This window comes from Acipenser ruthenus, chromosome 3 (genome assembly GCF_902713425.1).
Source record: "Acipenser ruthenus chromosome 3, fAciRut3.2 maternal haplotype, whole genome shotgun sequence".
Lineage (NCBI taxonomy): Eukaryota > Metazoa > Chordata > Actinopteri > Acipenseriformes > Acipenseridae > Acipenser > Acipenser ruthenus.
Genome location: NC_081191.1, coordinates 87,831,510 through 87,849,900, shown reverse-complemented (window position 1 = coordinate 87,849,900; position 18,391 = coordinate 87,831,510). Strand labels below are relative to the sequence as shown.

Here is an 18,391-nt window from a genome sequence, read left to right as displayed (position 1 = left end):
CATCAAGCTCCCCTCTCCCATGTCCCTCACCCTTGCTGTTATCTACTGTCCACCTAAAAACAACTCTATTTTTATTGACGAGTTTTCAGAATTCCTCTCCCTCATCTGCACTTCAACTGACAAAATCCTACTGATAGGTGACTTCAACATTCATGTTGACTTGCCTTCCTCCCCCCTAGTGACTGACTTCAACACGCTTCTGGACTGTCTTGGACTTTGTCAATCTGTCAACATCCCCACTCACACCCGAGGACACACCCTGGATCTACTCATCACCAGGGACCTTGATGTCTCCAATCTCTCCGTCTCAGATGTCTCTCTCTCTGACAGTTTCTTAATCACTACTAATATTAATCTCCCTGCTCCTTCCTCCGCTACTGATACTGTTGTCTCCTTCCATCCCAAGAATCTGCTGAATCCTCTGAAACTCTCAGAATATGTCTCTGCATCCTCTCTAACTGGTCCTCTCCCGTCCTCAGTTGATGATGCGGTGACGCCACCCTTACTCATATCATTGACACTGTTGCCACGCTTACAACCAGAGCCGTCACGAAAGATCGAAACTGCCCATGGTACACCCTCAAACTTTGACTGCTTAAATCTGCCTGCCGCAAGCTTGAGCGCAAGTAGAGGTCATCTGGACTAAAGGTTCACAGAGAGATCTGAACCGACCATCTCGCGAGCTACAGGTGTGCGCTTGCCGCGGCCAGGGTGAAATACTTCTTTGAAATCATAACTATGGGACACAGTAAACCCAATGTTCTCTTTAAGACCATTGACCAAATCCTACATCCAGCCACCGACAGATCCAACTCCTGTCCATCCTCCTCTCTTACCTGTCATGATTTCTCATCTTTCTTTCGGATCAAAATCGACAGTCTACTACTTGAACACCTTGACGCTCCTCCGGCTGCCCCTCCCGCCCTCTCCTCCTTCTCTCCTCTCTCCATTGCTGATGTCTCTGGCTTACTGTTGAAATCAACTACTGCCACATGCCCCCTGGACCCCTGGCCTACCAACCTTGTCCATCTCTGTGCTTCTGATCTTGCTCCCCATTATGCACACTCTCAACCTATCCCTAGACTCAGTTCCTGCTGCCCTTAAGCTTGCCCGAGTTATGCCAGTACTCAAAAAACCCTCCCTTGACCCGGCTGACTTATTTAGTTTCTGTCCCATCTCCAATCTCCCTATTCTCTCAAAAACTCTCGAAAGGGCAGTAACCAGTCAGCTGATGAAACATGTCATGGACAACAATCTGCTTGAATCTCTACAGTCTGGTTTTCGGTCGCATCAAAATACTGAAACTGCACTGCTCTGGATTGTGAATGATATCCTGCTCAATGCTGATGCTGGTGCTCCCTCTGTGCTTGTCCTCCTTGACCTAACAGCTGATGTCCTCTTACCTATCCGGACGCATGCAATCTGTTTTCTATGCTGGACGCAGTGGTGTTGCAAACCCAGTCACTTGTGGTGTCCCCCAAGGATCTGTTCTTGGGCCCCTTCGCGTCAATATCTACATGCTTCCCTTGGGTCACCTCATCCGCCAACATAGCCTCATGTTTCACTCCTATGCTGATGACACCCAGCTCTACTTAAAACTCAGCCCTGGTAGCCCCTCTGCCATGGTCCGGCTCTCGGCTTGCATTCAAGACATCGAGGCCTGGATGTCTGCCAATTTTCTTCAGCTGAACACTAGCAAATCTGAACTCCTAGTAGGATCTAAAACGCAACTTAAGAATCTAAATATAGCTGCCCTGAACCTCGGAAACTGTCTGCTGCTGCCTTCCCCCACAATACGAAGCCTTGGTGTACTTCTTGACAGCAACCTCTCCTTTGATGCCCACATCTCCTCCGTGGTCAAATCCTCCTTATACCATCTTCGTAACATCTCCAAAGTCCGTCCCTACCTTTACCTCCCAGATGCGGAGATACTCTGTCATGCATTTGTCTCCTCTTGACTTGACTACTGCAACTCTCTATATGGTGGTCCCCCGGCACACACCATAAACCGACTGCAGCTAGTCCAGAATGCCACTGCCAGGATCCTTACCAGATGTAAAAAACATGATCACATCACCCCCCGTCTTGCCCAGCTGCACTGGCTACCTGCTCACCTACTCACCTTCATCACAGGTCCCGAGTACCTCCTCAACCTGCTGACCCGCTATGTCCCACAAGCTGAGGTCCTCCGATTCTGGCCTGCTTGTTATCCCCAAGCAAAAGTGCACCACACTTGGAGAACGCTCGTTTAGCTTCATGGCTCCCACTCTTTGGAACTCTCTCCCAGCTTTGGTGCGTGATGCTCCCACCGTCGCTTGCTTTAAATCAACTCTCAAGACCCACCTGTTCTCTTTTGCTTTCCATGCTCTTTAAGCCTGATATCTGCTGATTAGCTGCTATGTTGCTGCTACTATTTCATGTATTATGTTACTATCATGTATTATGTTTTTTTTTTTTTTTTTTTACTGTATATCATGTATTATGCATTTCTCTGTATTTAAAGTATTATGGATTTTCTTGCTGTTACTGTATTTTGTAAAGCACTTTGTGATGGTGGTCCACTATGAAAGGTGCTATATAAAATAAAGATTGATTGATTTATCCAAAGCAGCTTACAAAGACCAGGGGTTGAACTATGCATCACAATTGCTGCTGCAGAGTCACTTACAATAGGACCTCGGTTTTACATCTCATCCAAAGGACAGAGCACAAGGAGGTTAAGCGACTTGCTCAGTGTCACACACAGTGAGTCAGTGGCTGAGCTGGGATTGAACTGGAAACCTCCTGGTAACAAGCCCCTTTCTCTAACCACTGGACCACCAAGCCTCCAAATCATGAAATTACTTTTGAAAAGGATTACAAAGAAAATTGGCAGATCTAAAAATAAAAGCGTAAGTCAATCAGAAACTCAACTGATTGATGCAGTAAATTATTGCTTCAGTTAATGTGTCAAAAACCTGACAAGGGACAGAGCAATTTTAGAACTGGTGTTCACAAACAACCAGGACATGCTGAGTAATATAGAAGTAGAAGAACCACTGGCGTTAAGTGATCATGACGTGGTTGCATTCAAAATTACCTGGAATTCCAGGCAAAAGGCTGCACAAACTAAAGTGTATACTTTCAGAAAGGCTAGCTTTACATGGATGAGACAGGAATTGAGAAATAGACTGGGCAGGGAAATTTAAGGATATGACAGTTGAAGTTATTATAATGCAAGACATGCAGGACAAATATATATCAAAAAATGATAAAGACCAGGTTTAACAAGCAGTCACCAAGATGGTTAAAAAGATCAATAAAAAATAAACTTAGAAAAAAAAGAAGGCCAGGAAGTAGGCAGACAGGACTGGTGAGTGAAATGTGAATGTGCTGCTTGTGCATTTTAATAAATTAACAAAGAAACAGGTTGAACAAAACAAAAACACTGATACCTAAAACAAAACGGCATATTGGCCAAAGCAAATAGACAAACAAACAGTGGACGAACACTAAACAAACAAGGATTGTGCTGAGCTATGTCAGCACGAGTAGCAATTGTTATTATTTTTTTTCTAGCTCCTCTCTCTCCCGTACCTCCTCGCTGTACACCCAAACCTAAGTGAGTGATCCATGCATCTATATATACAGCTGTGCTGGGATTCAATTGCTAATCATTCACTTGAATCCCAGCACGTGAACTAATTTGTGCACTCCCCGTGCCCACATATTACTACACATTGTATCTGCATGTGAAGTGATTGTGCAATCCCCGTGCCTAAATACAAATACACATTTTAAATCACTCATGCTACATAGCCCAAGTTATACCCCATGCACCACTATATCCACACCAACAAACATACTACATACAACACAAAACACAAAAATACACACAGGGGCGGGGCACCCCTCCACACTGACTTACAAGAAAGACGAAAGAGGCAACAATTGTTATTAGGAAAGCCAAAAGAACACATAACACAAATAGTCCAGCTCGCTACAATATACACTACCGGTCAAAAGTTTTAGAACACCTCAATTTTTCCAGTTTTTATTGAAATTTACGCAGTTTAATGTCTCAATGTACTCTGAAATTAAAGCATAGAACAAATAAACAATTGGAGATAAAAAAGAAATCATGGAATCGTTTTGTTTAACAAAATTTAATCTAAATTTTTGACTCATCAAAGTAGCCACCTTTTGCAGATATAACAGCCGAACACACTCGTGGCATTCTTTCTACAATGGAAATCAAATATTGTTTGGAAAGTTCTTCCCAACACTGTTGCAGAAGTTCCCACAAATGTGTTGCACTTGTAGGTTGCTTTGCTTTCATCCTTCTGTCCAGTTCATCCCAAACCAGCTCGATGGGGTTTAAGTCTGGAGACTGTGCTGGCCATTCCATGATTTGAAGCCTACTGTCTTGTTCTTTTCTTCTAAGGTAGTTCTGACATAGCCTGGAGGTATGTTTTGGGTCATTATCTTGCTGTAGGATGAACCCCTGACCAACTAGGCGTATACCAGAGGGTATTGCATGGCACTGCAAAATGCTGTGGTAGCAGTTTTGGTTCAGGGTGCCACTCACTCTGTGCAAGTCGCCGACTCTGGATCCAGCAAAAGAGCCCCAGACCATCACGCTTCCTCCTCCATGTTTGACAGTTGGTGTCACACACCGAGGAACCATCCTTTCGCCTACTCGACGGCGTAAAAAACCCTGCGTGATGAACCGAAGATTTCAAATTTTGATTCATCGGTCCATAAGACCATCAACTTTCAAGGCTTAATTTACTTCCATTGCTGCAGAACAGCTGTAAGTTGTTAACCCATTACTTGTTCCCTGAAAAAGGCCTTTTTGTATAACTCTGAAATGTACATTATTTTTCAGTTTTTGCTAACCTAAACTTTTTTTTTTAACCTCTGGCAGTTTACCGCTTACCTTTGTACCATTTCAGGTTATTCACTGGACTTGAACTGCTTAAATTTCAATAAAAACTGGAAAAATGGGGGTGTTCTAAAACGTTTGACTGGTAGTGTGTGTGTGTGTGTGTGTGTGTCTATATATATATATATATATATATATATATATATATATATATATATATATATATAGTATAGGGCATTTATCATAACATGCTGCAAAAATAATAATAAAAAAGCTGTAATTACAGATAGGTCATGGCTTTGACACCCTACAGGATATGCTAGCTGAGAGAATAAACGCTTGGTGTGGTCACGTATGTTTTGACAAAGACACAGTATAAGGGCGTAATAGGTAAACATTTATCTTGTTATTGTCATGTAACACTACATCTGAAATTACAGGATGTCTTGGTCATTTTAAGTATATCTTAATCAAAACGTGACATTAAGCAAGTATCCACATTATATTGTAGTCTAGTTAGTATTGGTGTAAGCCTGAGAGCCCAAGCAGGCAAGAAAGCGCGAACGTTAGCCTGCACAACAAGAGGGGCCGTGTTGCTATGCCGACTAGCACCATACATGCAAATCGTAAAAGTCAGTATACGGCAGACTAAGGAGGGGTTTATTCAGGTCATTTCTCTTTTAGCGACGGCTTGGCAGCTACAGAGGACTATGTCATCTCTTTATTCAAGTTTTAAATGACGTATTGTGGTACAAACAAACAGCGGTGGAAAAATATAATTTGACAGAGAAATACAATATATAAAAATATAAAACACGCATTCTGCTAGCATGACAATGGAAAGAGAAAATGCACAACAAGGTTTTTGCTGAGGGGATGTAGAAAGAGCATTGTGACGGTGGTTCCACGGCTTCGTAGTATTCGGCTGCACTGATTGTGCTGAAGTAGGAACCCATTGTCATTCCTTGCATGTTGTAGAGCGGGTCAGGTTTTCCTGAACACTTTCTGGCGTCGTAGTTTTTATTATTATTATTTTTTACCGCAGCAGCAACGGCGGCGGTAGAGTACGGCGCGCCACTTATAGCAAGCAAGTGGGGATAGAGAGAGGGGTTAAGGGTTTTATAGGAAACGGAATCCCAATCGAGTCAAGCACCGAGTGAAAACAAAATCTAAGTAATCGAATTTGAAACGCTTTCCGTGATTTGGTGTGAGGGGCAGGTGGTGGCTTGATGATGGTAAGACATCTATTTTACAGTTCGTATTTCCGTGTTGTACTTTTGGTGTGTTTTGTGTGAGATGTGTGAATAATCCTGACTCACTGAGTGGAAGAGGAGGAGGAGGCCATGTTGTGATCTATAGAAATATAAAGGCTCATAGTAACTGGGACCTCACAGGCCTCAAAATGCGAAAAAAAAAAAAAAAAAAGAAACGATGTACTTGTCACACAGTAGGCAACGAATGCTATTATTAATGTGACGTAAATATGTTTTTTTTTCTCTTGCTTGTGAAAAAGTAGATGATTTGAGGTGTTTTAGTTTTTAACAACGTTATGAAGTGAAAAGTTATTGCAGCGTTTCTTTACTGTACCCAAAACGTTGTGTGCTGTACAGATTATTTTTAATCATCACTCTTGTAATAGTCAGACCACATACGCACATAGAATCTAATTTTCATTAAGGAAACCCATTTCCACTACGTCCATGCCCTACGCTTCTCTCTCTCTCTCTCTCTGGAAATACTGTTGTGTTTAATACCAAATAAGGCCCTGGTTATTGAATACAAATTAAAGTAAAAAAAAAACACCAAGTGTTAGTTAAATTGACTTTTGAAACGTATTTTTTTTAATATGGTTTAATTACGGTATGGTCTATTGTGTAAGTCAACAGTGCCGTAATGTATTGCTGCATAGCAACTACAAAGAAATCCGACGATTCCTTTCTGTGGGCATTGCCTATTTTTTTTGTGTTCATAGTGCCTAATATTGTATTATTAACAGTACAATTATTTCCCATTATTGTTTTGCTAAACCAGCATTTATGGATCTAGCTTTTTGATTCAGCTATCAGTAAGATATTTTATTACAACACCTCCTAATCAGCATGATTTCTTATGTTTTGATCGATCACTGACGCAGCTTAATAATTACCTGAAATATCTACTGCATTCTAAATGTGTATACTACCTAATTTTTGTGGTGATCGGTACTAAACCCGATTTAGGTAGGATGGTAATATTTAACGTCTTGTGACCCACTTCTATCTAATTTCAGTAAGTATGTATTAAATGTATGTTAGCTATGTTACTGTAGCTGTGATGTTATTGTGAACTTCACTTCACTTGGTATTTATCCTGAAGTATATTCACCAAACATTTTTTTATACTGTAAACTAGATTTCCTAACTTACTGATATTGTATTACAACTAGACACATAAAATATGCTGATACAGGTTTTAAAATTCGAGATCATTATTATTGTTTTAGTTTTTAGTTTAAATTTGAGCTTCTAGTTTATTACTGTGTAATGAAAAAAATATGAAAATTAAATTTCACAGTTGCAAAGCAGTAAATGATACACATACCTTTACGTGACAGCAGTAGTCTTTATTGTCAAGGGAGCTAGGAATGTATTAAGGTTAATTTGGACTAATATGCTGCAAGATTGTGTAGAACTATCTTTTTAACTGGAATACTTGGATACGTTTACACAGTGTTGAAGTCAAGACAACAGGCATGTGTTGGAGTGTTAGGAAGCTGAATGACACAGCAGTATATAATACATTGCAGCAGGTAATAGTTAGGGGTTTTATGCTTGCAGCTTCATCTTCTTGTTACTGTTTGACAATACACATTTACTTGTGTAGTATTCCACACAGTTCATGTAGTTATTTTATGTGGCTTGTACATATCTGCTCTGCAAGTGTTTCCTGTAGTTACCAGTTTACTCCCAGTTTTGCTTCCTGTGCTACAGACCACGGGATTCACCCTTTACACGTGTCTGAAGTAACTCCTATTGTTAAGTTGCTTTGGTCTCATATCTAAGTGGGGGGTCAAATCTTGAAGATATAATTCATTACCTCCTTAGGCTAGCAGGAGGATGCCCATTTGGCACAAAGTAAGGGCAGTGGAGCTTGTCTGTACACTCCAGGTACCTTTATTGAGTTAAAGTAATTGGAATGCCAAATTCTAAAATAACCTAAACTAAACCAGGAAAGAAATAATAAGTATGCTGGGGGACGTTTCTTTATTCAGTTTTAAAGTGAGAGTAAGACTGAAGTTCATTAGCTGACACAATTACAGCTGCTAGTATGATGAAGAGCACCGTGACCATTGTCTACATAATTTTAGACTAAAAACTGTATAAACAAAATTGGGCAATTTAGTTTCTAGCCTGGTGTTGATGACTTCAGTATTTCATGGAATGGCCCATGAGGCCCATATAAGAAGTTGCCCAAGGTCTAAAACTAGAAAAGGCAAGGATGTGGAATCAACTGCTGCTGGGATTGGCTTCTGAAGCACTTTAACAAAAAAGCTCAAATGAACATTCTGGCTGTTATAGCTACTGTATTAGACAGCTGTTGATAACTCTGACCATTGGTCATGCTGCCTAAACTTGTTTTTGTTTACCCATATGGCTGGGTTCTTCTGTGGCATCGGCAATATGATATCATTAGTTGTGTCCTGTACACTGCATAGCTCATGTAAGGTTATTTCAGAAAGGACTGTGTCAATCTGAACTCGGGACTCCCAATGTGAATGGGGCTTGGCTTTTATTTTGGTATTCGTGACACATGTTCAGACCTCCCTTTTATCATTTGACCCTCCAGTGACACTTCGGCCCACTATGACGGTGCACTCCTCAACTAGCTCAGTTTGTTGCTGTTTGAGAAATCAAATTACCACCAGCCAAGGAATGAAGGCATGGTTTATTCTTGACTCCTAGGAATATCATATGGACTCATTGCATGTTGCAAGACGGTATAAATATTGTTACACAATAAACTTGTTTTGAAAATTAAGACCGTGATTTATATTTGTAACCTTTTTTTTTTTTTTTTAATGAAAAGATCATTTTTAGAGCTGCACAAAACGATTATTTGGATCGCGCGCTCTCTACAGATGAAAGTCAAACTGGTGGTATTCTTCAATTTTGCATTGTCTGGGGTTAGATCTAGAGTAAAAAGTGACATGGTGTGCTTCCAGTGGCACTAGCTTGGAGCTGAGGGGTTATGAACTTGTGTGTGGAACTTCGATTCCTTTGTTGCAGTGACACATTTGAAACTAAGTTGAGCCCAAGGTGATTTTTTTCTGGTCAGCGTCACTTTTTCACTTTAGGTCGACCTTTGCCAAGTCACAGCTCAAAGGGGAAATAAAAAAATAAATACATACATTTTTTTTTTTTTTAGGCATTCATGCACAGCAAAGCTTTTTCCAAAGAGAGTCAATTATTTGATCTTTGATCAACCATACTGTCTAATCAACCGAACGCACCTGTAATCATGAATTATGTGTGGTGTATTAGGCACCCAGCTTTATAAAACAGCTACGAGATTTAGCTGCCAAAAAGTGGACCAGCAGACTGAGGCAAATGAAAGCTACAGAATTATTAAGACCACCAAAACCTTAGATGGAGCATTGTGTGCTTCTTCTATTTCGTCAGTAAGGGCTGGAGATCCTGTCTGTTACTGAGCAATAACTTTTATTTTATTAATTTCAATTGCATGGTATTACAATGCCTTAACAGCAATATATCAAAGTATAGAAACATTTTACTGATTTTCTTGAAGTTAAATGATTTCTAAAGCTCTGTAATGTGTTAAAGTTGTACTGAATTGTATTTTTTGATGATTTTCAAAGTTTGGTATACAGTACTTTTAATTACAGTGCTGTATTTAATTACATTGACTGTAGGTGTTAGTTTTACTGAGTTGCATTAATTTAATGATTGTGTGATCGCGTACATTTATTTATATATTAAATGATTTTACACGTCAAAATGTTGTCAATCTTTAATCGAAATTAAAGTGTTTCAGCAATATAATGACATGCTGCATCCATAATATTAGCATCGATGTCAATCTGGTGTAGTTTATGTATGATCGCGGAGATTTATTTATATATTAAATAATTTTACACGTTAAATCGTGATAATTCACTTTAATTCAATATACTGTATCTCTTTCACGTTATGTGTCTTATTGGTTGTTGCACTACAGGGATTTACCATTTAACACTTAATTTTTGCTTTTTAATTTGAATACTTAATTTAAAGGTTGAAACGTTCCTAAATTAATGGGATTTGGTAGGACATTACTTTACAGTGTTGTTGTCCACTATATACAGTATTTAATTTGGGCTGCCCACAGTCCACATTGACAGATTCCATGGGGGTGTCTGTTGTCTATACGTTGTTTATGGTGAATCTCACCGGCTTTTTTTTTCTCGGTGAGTCTGGTAGCTGACTTTAACAACAGTTCGGTGCGCACATAGGCTCACCGGTGGAGCAACCGGTGAATAAAACAACGCGCCCACAGTATCACCCTGCTCTGCAAGTTAACAGCAGAGTAATGTATTAAGTTGTGTGTTAGCGCCATTCAAAAATAAAATAAACCATTTTATGGATTATTTGTTTAGCCATTCTGATTATATGTATACCTGGTAAGAGCTGATCTATTTTTTTAAATCTGGCTTTTTGTACATTTAACATGCTTTGACTAGATGTCAATATAAAAATAAAATAATTAGTTATCTGCAATAAATTCACCCGATGTTTAATTTTTAAACTATTATTGTGTTATTTTATATACTTTTATTTTTGCCTTCTGGAGTTGCTACGGGGGTCAGTAAATTAAAGAAGAAAAAAAACTCCCCGTTTATGTTCACTGTGGAAACCTGCTAATCCTAAACTACATGGACAGTGCGAGAAACTGAAGCTCTGGTAGAAATTTTGGTCAGACACCAAAATCTTGCCGAACTCGACAAAACTCACAAATTACTTTATTTAATGCCGACATTAGGAGAACCGTGCAGAATTGCATAAACTGCATTCTCCTACTGTAGGCATACAAGAAATGTATTCATTAAATTAGCGAAGTGCTCCCCAGTGCTTTCTTCCACAACAATATGTAAGAATCTAAAACATGCTATATTAAAAACCAGAGCAATACATTAATAGCTGCCATCTTTCAATATGCCATATAAACGAACTGAGTGCACTTGCAAAACTGCATTGTGAACGCAAACAGACTCGGTTCTGAAAAAAACCGAAAGGGGAAAGAAAAAAAAAACTTTCGCTCGCATGCATATTCTTTCATGATGTTTTTTAATTTCCGTATGTTTAGTAATGTGTACGGTGACCCCACGTCTCAAGTAAAAAAGTGGCTAAGCAAAGCCTTTCAATATATACTATTATAGTTATTTCAGCCATTTAACATGCACACATTGGCGTGCTTGTCAGAAAATGAAAACACTGTATTCAAGATTTGAAAATGTATGTGTACAAATGATACTCGTTTTTTACAAGCAAACCCGCAACTGAGATGTGGTAACAGCAACACTAAAAGGTTAACAGATTTTTACTAATCCTAATAATAAACACTATTAAAACAATAAATCATAATAAAAAATAATCGTTCTCAGATCGTTGTCGCAAGTTGTAGCCGAACGAGTCCTGTAAAGATTGTGCTGACTGTACAACAAATACGACGTGCGGCGGGAAAGTTCAATTACGCCGTTGTGGGGGGTGGGTATGTTTTTAAAAATGGGTTTGTAAATTAGTTTTTTTTCAGCTTTTTGGCACACTGACCCATTTTCCTGCGTATATAAAACAGAAGCCATGTGCACTATACTATATGCATTATGCAGTTAAAAAATGTTACCGGCCCAGTTGGGCCTGTGGTGCTCCATAACTACGGGCCACCGGGCCATGGTTAATGTCGAACCCTGGTACTTGTGTACTAAGTACAGATGAACCCGTTTTATATCACCTAGCTTAATATCATACCCTATTATTGTCATGTTTTGTGCAGCCTGTCAATTGCTGTGTGGCCGGGCTTTACTAAGTAACCACAGGATATAATTAATTTCCAACGCAACTAACAACCAGTAATCATCTTGGCTGATAAGATGACATTTTGTGCAGCCTGTCAAATGCTGCGTGGGCGGTCTTAACGGAAAACAGTTCAGTTACAAAACACCAATTTTTTCTTCTTTTAACAGTCAGTCATACAAATGCACACACAAAAAACCCCACCAAGTGCAACGCCTAAATTGATAGCTCTCATCAGTCGACAATTCATGTCTTTTTTTTTTTTTAGGTAATGACACAAACTGTTTCATTCCAGTTAATGATACAAAACATTTGTCCTGTAGTAAACTATATACATTTGTTTTAAATGTAAAGAATGACTAAATGTACAGTATTAAAACACTGCTCTCTAATTCACCATTAGTTTCTTTTTTTCTCGCACTCGTAATTTGTTGTCATAGGCAAACGTGGAACTCGGTTTATATCATCACCCGCTGTATGTCACAAATTATGCCTGCACGGCAATAAGGATATAAAGCATCTGTACTTCTGTATGTTAACTTTATGATACATTATTAAAGGTACAGTAATTGTTATTAATACCTGTTCGATTATCCATACAAATTGATTATGCAAACTAGTATCGGTCCCAATTAGTTTGGATAATTGACTCTTTACTGTATATATGTATACACAGGAAGCTGTGTGATCTGGTGGTTAAAGAAAAGGGCTTGTAACCAGGAGGTCCTTGGTTCAAATCCCGGCTCACTCCTTGACTCGCAAGTCACTTAACCTCCTTGTGCTCCGTCTTTCAGGTGAGACGTTGTTGTAAGTGACTCTGCAGCTGATGCATAGTTCACACACCCTAGTCTCTGTAAGTCACCTTGGATAAAGGCGTCTGCTAAATAAACAAATATATGTATATATCAAAAATTCCCATTAACCCCTTAAGCCCCTGTGTGCGCCAGTACAATAAACAAGACACATGTGTACATTTGATTTTCTTACTCCATTCTGGGGAATAGCAAATTCCGTTTTTCAAAAATGGCCAATTCTGCGTTTTCCCACTTTTTATTAATTTATTGATAAATAAACATGGTATTTGAACATAAATATAATGTTGATAGTTAAAATAAGTAAATGAATAAATTACCACCATTTTTTTAAATGTATTCCTTAACACTGTAGTTCAGTCTACAAATAATGATTTGAAAAGACCTGTTTAGCTCATTGTTGGCATTACAATAACAATAAGAAATATTAAACCGTTTAGTAACAGTCCAACAATGTCATGTGAGAGTACACCACAAATGAAGTTTAGCGTTTAACTGGCATTACAATAACCAGAATAAAATATGAAACGCTGATAAAGGTGTGTTGACTGACTCATTGCTACACAGGTTCACGGCTGTGTATCATCCGATTGTAATTTAAATGGCGCCCCTTTTACTGTAAACGCATAATGAATCCTCCCAATTGTTTCTTTGCTAATTCTGACTTGTTTTTTGCTAAATGTAACAAGAGGTGTGTCTCCAGACAGAATGTCTTTATGAAACAAACAGTGTGTAGTGTAGTGACTACATCCTTACACAGTAAAGTGATCAATTTCCTTTATGGAATCTTTATGCTAGAAAATAGCTTTGAGTTTGTTTCTTCATCGTCAGATAATATCATTTAAGTAAGAAACAGTCCAGGTTTAAAATTACTAATTATAGCTTTGTTAAATGCAGATAGTGGAAAGAAATAAACTAAACAATAATTAAACATTCAGTTAATTTAGCTTAGTTATTAGGGGTAAGTCGTGCCTTGAGTGCAATACCTTAGGTCTAAGTTTGCAATTTTTTATCTTTTTTGCTTTCTTGTTCTCTACATGTTTACAACTGGCAATATGACCGTTAATGGTATTGACACATGATCAATCAAATGACTGCAAAATTTGCAGAATAGTTTCCCACCATCCGCGTATACCTAGATAATCAGAAAATGTTTTAGTGTCTTTTGCTGGAACATTGCATTTTTATTTCTTCATTGGTGCAGCCGCCATGTTAAGTTTCAGCAGAGACACATGAGTGAAGTCACATGATGAATGAACTGAACTTGGCTGGGTGTAGTACAAAAAAAAACACATAGAAAACGAGTTGCTAGGAGAAAAAGACAACACTGCAAAATTCCATTTGCGATGCCTAATTCCTTTCCCAATGCCTAATTCCATGATTCTGTGGTCACGGAAAATCAGTTGCCCTACACCACAGCCTATATAGCACGCATACTGACAGACCAGGCTGAAAGAAACCCCATAGACTACACGGCAAACCTTGACGTACGCAGATCCGGCATAGTTCTGGAAGTGCTCTGTCTGGATGTACCTGCATACCTGTAGCTTGACCCCCACCCCCTTCCAAATTAGGATTTTTATAACTTTGCAAGAGGATTTTTAAAATCCCTTTTGCAACTTCACAATATAAACCAAGTTTCGAAAGGGTTACATTCCTGTCCAGACATGTTAGTCTATACTATAAGGACACTGGCAGTTATTTTGCTCAATTAATTTGCTGTAGACCTTTATTTTTTTCCAAATTATATTAATGGTCTTCATCAAAGGTCAGCTCAGTTTAGCATTTTAAGGTAAATGAGGAAATTTATCATTCTCTAATTGTAACTGGTAAGTGCAGGTTAACGCATAACTGGTGTTTACATTTTAGTCGTGGCATTTTAGTATTTTTATATTCTGCCCTACAGTAGGTAAGAAGTGCCATTCCTTGTCCTACTTTTTCTTAAACTCCATGCTGTTATACTAACATTTATATATACTGTATGTATACTCAGAATCGTACGGACTGGTTGGTTCCATGAAACGTAATGTGTCTTGTTTTTGTTTTGTTTTTTTGTATAAAATGCAAAAGAAAAAATGGAATACATGAAAACATAATACGGCTTATGGCTTGTTTTTTCTGTATTCAAATTTACTACCAATTAATATATCTTATGTCTAATTTTGAAATTGCTGTTTTTCTCTTCTGTCTCACTTGGTATTATGGTATCTATGTAATGTGACTGTTTGTTTGTTTTTGTTTTTGTGCCTGAAATATAATTTCTTTGCAGAGGTCGCGTTAATGCAAAGTTTTGCGTCCTAGACGCAAAATAAATCCATTGGACGGAAAAATATTTTGTCTTGCGTTCACTGGACGCACAGAATGGAAAGGGACGCAGACATGCATATTCGTGGTAATCTATTACACTGCAGCAATGACCGTAAAATACTTCCTTGTTTAAGAAAAAAAACAAAACTGTTCTGCAATATAACAGCATTGATTAAGATACACTCCAGTCCCGTAGGTGGCAGCAATAAGCCTCATATTTGGCTTTGCCAGCAATATTAAGGATGTTTACTTTTTCCCTGTCCACACTACATAACTGATCTCGAGACCCGTACTCAAAAACGTTTTAATATATCCAGGTCAAACTTTAGCGTCCACACTGAAGTACCGTTTCATGTTTAGTCGGGCGTAATGCGTAAACACACTAATGCTATTAGAATAGGTCAGTTTTAGTTCCTAGCAGCGCACTGAACATTGAAAATAAGATAGTATCCCACCTAGCACTGTATTGTATTTTATTTTAAAATAATGTGTTATGCCCCATATTAACAGAGGTCCATATTGCTAAGAAATAAAACAAGTATTTTGGAAAAAGTAAATGCGAACACACACGCACACACACAAAAGTAGGGCTTGAAGTTTTCGGGTTTTATTTTTAATCAGGTGACATTTTGCTGATTTTGTTTCATAATTAAACTCAGAAAAAGCTGTTAATTGCAAAATAATCTTTGCTTTTACATATAGATGTGGGTGAGAATCTACTAGTCCTATAATTTTAGGTTCAATAGTAAGCAAGTTTAAGTTCAACAGTAAGGTTTTTTTCCTCCAATTATAACGTCTGTATGACATTTTTTGCCTTAGTACATTCGTGCCACATCTTGTAAAATAAGAAATAGTTTTCACATTGTGCCTTGGAACACGCCTACAGTACACCCGGTTTACCAGCAAATATCAATATTTGTTTTGTTTTGTGTTTTTTGGTTTTGTTACTTTTTTCCTCCATTCATTACCTTTTATGAGACAGATTGTGGCTAAATTCTGCTGTATAGTTGAGTGTGATAAACTTGGATCATTTCAGAGCACCGAACAGTGTTTTAAGACTGGTTCAGCATTGTTTGACAGCTTAATTAAATGGCAGTGAGATTGACAAAGGATATCATCTACTTGTGGATAATCAGCAAAACAAAAAGAAAGCTGATGTTTAGGAGATTGATTAGTTAGTGATGAAGCAGGACTTGTGCACAAAGCAACCGCATTACAGGCTGTAGTGACGGAGGTACAGGATACTCATTTTTTTCAACTTATTCTTACTTGAGTATTAAAAATCATAAAGGATTGCTGAAGAAAGTCCAAAGCCTGTAATTCAATCTTGGTGTTTGGGTGAAGTCCTTCTGAAACCCTCTGTGTTTTTAATGCTCAGCCACCCGTTACACTTATGTTAATAAGCTACGTCATGTATAGGGTGCCTGATATTATCTCCCCTAGGGTTAATCAGAAAATCCAGAATTTGTAGTGTAGTAACAAAAAAAGATATATATATTTAGACGATTAACCCTTTAAGGACCGGGATCGTGTTAACACGATCATACTGAAGTGGGCTTCTAGGACCACGATAGTGTAAACACGATAAAAAAAAAAGCACTTTGTTTTGATGGCTTACAGGGCCACCGTACTTTGCAGTACAGGCTTGAAACACACATCAATTGATACGGGAGGGACTGTCTTCAGTTTTTCACTTTCTGATAGTTTTTTTTTTTTTCGTGTGACGTCACTGAGAGGGGCATTTAGTGTCTAAAGGGCGGAGACAGTTTACAGCAGCCCGCAGAGACAAAAGCACAAAGGAACTTGTTTGGAGCTTAAAAAAAGGAGCGATACACTGTAAATCTGATGTATTTGACAGTATTATATTAGAACATTTATTCTGTTTCGTATTTTAATATATATGTTTTTACAACATTTATAAATGTCAAAAACGAGTGGATATAAGCATATACTACTTCATGAACTAAATGTATCAGGTGCATTTGTTTTCCTTATCACTGATAATAATGGAATGAATAACTTATTTTATTTAAAAAAAATTATTTTGAGAAAATAAGTCAAGAGTAGTGTCCATTATTGCTTGTAACAACTCTGAGAGAAATGTGTATTATGTTATTGCAATCACTCAGGTGAATCAATGTCTTGTAATTTGCCCAAACATCAATTTTTCAACAAAACTTTCAGGAAGCAGAATACAAAAAAAAAAAAAAAAATGAAATATTCCCCAGTGTGTTCTGAGAAAAAGGATGCCATTTCCAAGATGCTATTGTAAAAAAAAAAAAAAAAATATATATATAATATATATATATATATATATAATATATATATATTTTTTTTTTTTAGTGAATTTTTATAGGAAGAGAGTCAACTACAGCCAAAAAATGGCTGGTCCTGAGGAAGCATCCCACTGAAAAATGCTTTGTCCCGAAAGGGTTAACACTGAAATATTCCAGAAAACAATTCACATAAAACAGCAACAAAAATGTGTCTGGAGTCTTACTGCAGTTATACTAATGGCTTTACATGTGAAACGTATTAAGAATGACAACCAGTACTGGCAAATGTTATACTTTTTTGTTTATTTTTTGTTTCTTTAATTATTCTATAAACTGTTCAGCTTTAACTTGCAGCTTATAATTCTGGAACTTCATTCTAGTTATGTTCTGTATAAGAGTTCAGTATTGGAAGCTGTTTTTAGAAATGGTTATCAGTGGTGTCTGAATTTAATTTCCACGTTTGTTTGTCGGAATTCTATCTGATTTTCTTTTTTTCTGTCCTTTCTTCACAGATCTTCAGGTGACGTGGTGTCCTAATCCTTGTTTCTGTGGGAATAGCCAGCAGTGCCACACAAGCATCTTGGTGGAAAGGACACCCTCCTCCCCCCTCCCCCTCCCCCCCTTTTTTTTTTTTTTGTTCTTCTTGGGAACTTGGTTGGGTCTTTTACACTGCACCTCATGGAGGCGTAGCTTTTAATAGTTTTTCATTTACAAGGAAGGAATATTTAAAATAAACAAAGGGGGGAGATAAGAGGAACAACAACAACAAAAAAAACAATGTCGTCAAACAGAAGCCAAAACCCACATGGTTTGAAACAGATTGGGCTGGACCAGATCTGGGATGATCTCCGAGCAGGGATACAGCAGGTCTACACCAGACAGAGCATGGCAAAGTCACGCTACATGGAACTCTACACGTATCCTATCAGAGTGCAGGCTGATAACCCAGTGAGAAACAAGAACCTAATGGGAGACCTTCAAGGGGGCCACTGGTGACTATAGTGGAAAAGGGGCTTGAGGGGCCGATGTTCATCACCAGCTGGCTTCTCCTTTTAGATAGTTTATTTGTTGTTATGGGCATACACT

The 18,391-nt window shown here is 38.1% G+C and overlaps 1 protein-coding gene across 2 annotated transcripts in view; it reads left to right on the top strand.

Moving 5' to 3' along the window:
* The first annotated feature begins 5,522 nt into the window (after positions 1–5,522).
* The window catches only part of LOC117394620 (cullin-1), a 48,364-nt gene continuing 35,495 nt past the window's right edge, over positions 5,523–18,391 (top strand). For both annotated transcript variants that reach the window (XM_033992972.3, XM_033992971.3), the window contains exons 1-2: positions 5,523–6,099; positions 17,818–18,222. In XM_033992972.3, the coding sequence (XP_033848863.1) occupies positions 18,083–18,222 (140 nt within the window). In that variant the 5' untranslated portion in view covers positions 5,523–6,099; positions 17,818–18,082. The remainder of the gene's footprint in view (positions 6,100–17,817; positions 18,223–18,391) is intronic.